Genomic DNA, 4,604 nt, shown 5'->3' on the forward strand with positions numbered 1-4,604 from the left:
CCCATGGCAGAAGAAAAGACTCCATTTGGAATACTGAGTTAAAGATAGCTATTAATGTGCAAGTAACTGATTTCAGATTCCTTTCAGAAAGCTAGTTTTTGATAGGAAAAAAAAAAAGAAAACTAAAGAAGATGACAGTCGGAGAGGATTGAATGGAAGGAGCTTCATGATTTGGCTTTGGTTCATGTCAGTGATTTGCTCTCATTCTCTGCAAATGTTAATATTAACAGGAAAGCTAAAAATGTCCATTATCACAAAATATTACTGTTGTTAATGGCTACAGTCACTTCATAAAATCAGCTGTGCAGCATTTCAGATTCAAATTCATATTCCAAAGAAAAGTTCTCACTATGAGAATTCATTGGGGGAATTTCCATTTGACAATCAAAAGTAACTCTCTTTTTTCCAGTTTTTTTTTTTTTCTCATTCCTGTCCCCTGCTCTCCCTGCCTCCACCTCTGCCCCTTCCCAGCTCTTTCCTGGGCAGTTATAGACTACCTGATGATTATTTTTAGTGGCTTTCAAACATGTGAAAAATGAGAAAAAATTGATCTTCATCCTGAAGCAAGAAATATGTAAATACCTCTGTACAGTGTGCAGAATTCAATGATGAGAGCAGTGTACTAGGCAAAGCACCCATTCCAGGCTCAATATTTTCAAGAGATGTTTTTAAGACAATTTGTTTTTCTTTTTGTGAACTTGATGTTATAGGAAGGGGAGAGGTGGTAAGAGAATGTTTATATTGGGAAACTTTCCATTCAGATTGTTATTGTTCTATTTTCAGTTTTCAAGTGGAAGATGCGATTTAATGTAAACATCTTTCCTTAATGTTGCTGTTGTTCTAAAATAGGACGCGTTGGCACGCCTCATTTTATGGCCCCAGAAGTGGTCAAAAGAGAGCCTTATGGAAAGCCCGTAGACGTCTGGGGGTGTGGCGTGATCCTTTTTATCCTGCTCAGTGGTTGTTTGCCTTTTTACGGAACCAAGGAAAGATTGTTTGAAGGCATTATTAAAGGAAAATATAAGGTAATGTATTAAGAACTTTTTATTTTTCCATTGAGATTAAGTTATTCCGAAAAATGTTTTTTAAGTCACTGTATGTCTTTGCTCACTGACTGCCTCATAGCCACATAGTTACCCAATCAGAGAAAAGGTCTTTGCTTACATTATTGATCCTGGAACCTTGTTAGACCACAGAGACCACAAGTAGATTTCTGAGGCACTACCAGCTAAACTCTCATGCCAGCAAAGAAAACTGTTATGGTCCTCCTATGAGTAATTTATGAAAAGGGGTTTGTTTTTAAAGCTCTTTGCTTGATGTGTGAAGTTAAAATGAAATTCCATCCAGGTAACTTTAGCCATTCTCTGTCTTAATTTAAAATTAATACCAGCACAGACAAAACATTTGCCATTTATATTCCAGAATGAACAGAAATCCCGGAATCACCAGTACATTTCCTAATACAATCGAGAGGCTTTGCTGTCAATTAAACATTTGTATTCTTCTCATATGGCTACTGTGTATGGAACCTCTTGTGCTGTCACAGACTTAATATTAGTAAATTATGATTTTCATAATTAAGAAACTGAAATGTTACTACTGATACTGTGAATGGCTATGTCAAAAAGACCTAAGGACTTTGTGGAAATAAATAAGCATCAGGTTGATTTCACTATCCCAGCACTTCATAGACTCTCCTGCCTGGTACCACCATATAGCCAACAGGGACCCGTAGGCTAGGCATGGGAAGCATGGAGGAGTGTCTGTATGGATCTCATCAGGACACAGTTCATCTTGGGGAAATTCTGTTCCCTCCCTTTATTACTTAGACCTGTTCTTTCTTTGCAGCCGATTCACTGTTTCGTTTTTAGCCATACCTAGCAACTTAAAATCAAACCTGGGTTTCTATAATACTAGTCTCCAAAACTGCAAAGCCTCTCAAGTTTTCAATTCCTCAGTAAAGTTAGAATTTTACATGGGACTTGGGAAAAAAGTGAAAAGAAAACAAAAAGTAAAGTAGTGTCAGAATGTCCCCCTTCTCCCTTGAGGCCATGACTGAAGCTTGTGGAGGTGACTATGTGACTACGGTATGTACATCTGTTTGCTTGCTCGCCTTGTGCACCAGCAGCTCATGAGTGTTTTCAGATTTGTCTTTTGTTTTATTTGGTCTGAGATATATCCAAAGCTCTGTTAACAGAGAAAGGTATTTTTTAAGTATAGGGTTTTTTTCTGCTTCTCTTAGAGGGAGTTGGCCAGTGGGGAATAAAATCAATACTTTCAAGGAAATTATTAATAAATATCTCAGGAAAAATCTTATAAATAGTCATCACTTTCTAGCCCCTGGAAATTCTGAGTGGCTATCAGATATGCACGGTCGTGGCTTTCTGGTTGTGTTTTACCAAGTGAAATCATAGGTGCTAAAATAGGAAACAAAACATAATTATAATGCATCTGCATTATGATAATACTACCAATAAGGATAACTAACTCAGACATAGCACTTTCTATGTGCGAGGAATGGTTCTAAGAACTGATGTTAACTCATTTAATTCTCACAGCAACTTAGGATGTAGGAAGGGTACAATAAACTCTCCCATCTGCCATTTTGAATTACAAGCATTTGCTAATAATAGAATTCTTCCATTATGTTTGTTCGGTTGCTAACTTCCTGGTTTCCAAGGCAATATGCCTCATTCGAACAGCCTCTGGTATTTGATTTTGTCTATTTTTAAAACATTGGATAGTTATTTTTGTTTCGTGGTATGAAACTTGGACTGTTGACACATGTCCAAAAAGTAAATTATTTTAAAATTCTCTATTTCTAGCACTATAGTAAGTTGAGTGGATGGTGGCCGCTTTATCATCATATCTGTGCCTGTTGCTTGAAGCTTTCAGGTCAATAATGTATTCACTCCTTTAGTTAGCTAACCTCACCTGTTGCTCATTTATAGCTTTCTTCACAAAAGGCCCCGGTCTGCAGCAGTTTAATTTGAAGTAGAAATCTATCTCCATCATCTATTACAGATCTCATGGACCTTTTCATCATTAAAAATACATTGTGATATGATTCTGCCAACATTTGTTTTTATATTTTTCATGAATACTATATATTACCGTATATAGGATTATGGAAAATTTCAAACAAAGAGCAGAGGTAATAGTATAACGAACCCCAGCTTCAATAGTTAACATATAGCCAATCTTATTTTATTTGTATTCCACATGCTACTAGATCATTTTAAAGCAAATCTCAAAAAAAAAAAAGTTATTACCCTGGTAGATCTTAACAAAAGAACTGTTAACAAAATCTTTGGTATTTATGGGTATTTTCTTTTTCTTCTTGAGAAATTTTTATCTTAGGATGCGTGCTCCCGCCAGAGAGAGACATACCCCCCCCCCCCCGCTCCCACACCCCCCCCAACACACATCCAGGAAGGGCAAATTGCAGTCCCTTCTCTTTCATTCTCCTCTTGAGATTTTGGACACACACACACACACACACACACACACACACAGTATGAGTCTCTAGCCACCGAGTCCAGGGCTCAGACTGTGGTCAGCCATGTGGGAGTCCAATAATGTAACCACTATGCCTTCTGCTGACCCCTTTATGGGTATTTTCAAGAAAAGTTTGATGATACCTTCTAAATGTAGTACATTAATTTTTGTTTGTCTTTTAATTGACATAATAGTTGTATATATATATATAAGATACAATGTGATTTCTCAGTACAAAAATACATGTGATGATTAAATCAGGGTAATTAGCATACCCGTCATCCCAACCACTTGTCATTACTTGTTTTTGGGAACATTGAAAATCCTCTTTTTAAATTATTCTGTGTTATACAGTAAATAGCTGTTAACTGCACTAGAAATTGTTCCTGTTATCTGTGTGTAATTTATTTCCATTAATTAACATCCTGCTACCCACATCTCTCCTCATTTTCACCAGCTTCTAGTTCCTTCAACTCTCTACACTCCCTATTTTTTTAAAGAGATCTTTTTTTGCTGGTGGGAGCATACACTTGTCAGAGAGAGACAGAGAGACAGAAAGTGAGAAATCACTCCCCAGGGGGGTGACCACACTATAGTCCCTTCTCCTCTATTCTCCTCTTGGGATTTTGGGCACACACGCACATGCACCCAGTGAGAGTTTTAAGCCACCAGGTTTGGGACTTGAACTGCAGTCAACCACATGGGAGTCCACCGCCTTAACCACTATGCCACCTGATGGCCCTACAACTCTCTACTTCTATGAGGTCTTTTTTTTTTTTCTAATCTCCACGTATGAGTGAGAATATGCAGTATTTCTCTTTCTGTACCTGGCTTATTCACTTAACAAATGTCCTCCAGCCTCACCCATTTTACCTCAAATGACAAGATTTTATTCTTTTTAATAGCTGAATAGTATTCTGTTGTATATGCAAGGGGACTTCAAAAAGCTCATGGGGGAACCAGCAGTTAGCATAATGGCTATGTCACTGGACTCCCACGTAGTCGACCGTGGTTCGTGTCCCGGACCCGGTGGCTTAAAACTCACGCCGGGCGCGTGTGCGTGCGTGCCCAAGATCCCGAGAGGAGAATGGAGGAGAAGGGATTGC

At 38.1% G+C, this 4,604-nt stretch overlaps 1 protein-coding gene across 12 annotated transcripts in view; it reads left to right on the forward strand.

Annotated features, from left to right (window-relative positions):
* CASK (calcium/calmodulin dependent serine protein kinase) overlaps window positions 1-4,604 on the forward strand; it is a 465,298-nt gene that overhangs the window by 321,655 nt on the left and 139,039 nt on the right. For all 12 annotated transcript variants that reach the window (XM_027772014.1, XM_027772015.1, XM_027772020.1 and 9 more), the window contains one exon: window positions 850-1,025. In XM_027772014.1, coding sequence (XP_027627815.1) covers window positions 850-1,025 — 176 coding nt within the window. The remainder of the gene's footprint in view (window positions 1-849; window positions 1,026-4,604) is intronic.

The sequence above is a fragment of the Tupaia chinensis genome, unplaced genomic scaffold, assembly GCF_000334495.1.
Source record: "Tupaia chinensis unplaced genomic scaffold, TupChi_1.0 Scaffold000248_1, whole genome shotgun sequence".
Lineage (NCBI taxonomy): Eukaryota > Metazoa > Chordata > Mammalia > Scandentia > Tupaiidae > Tupaia > Tupaia belangeri.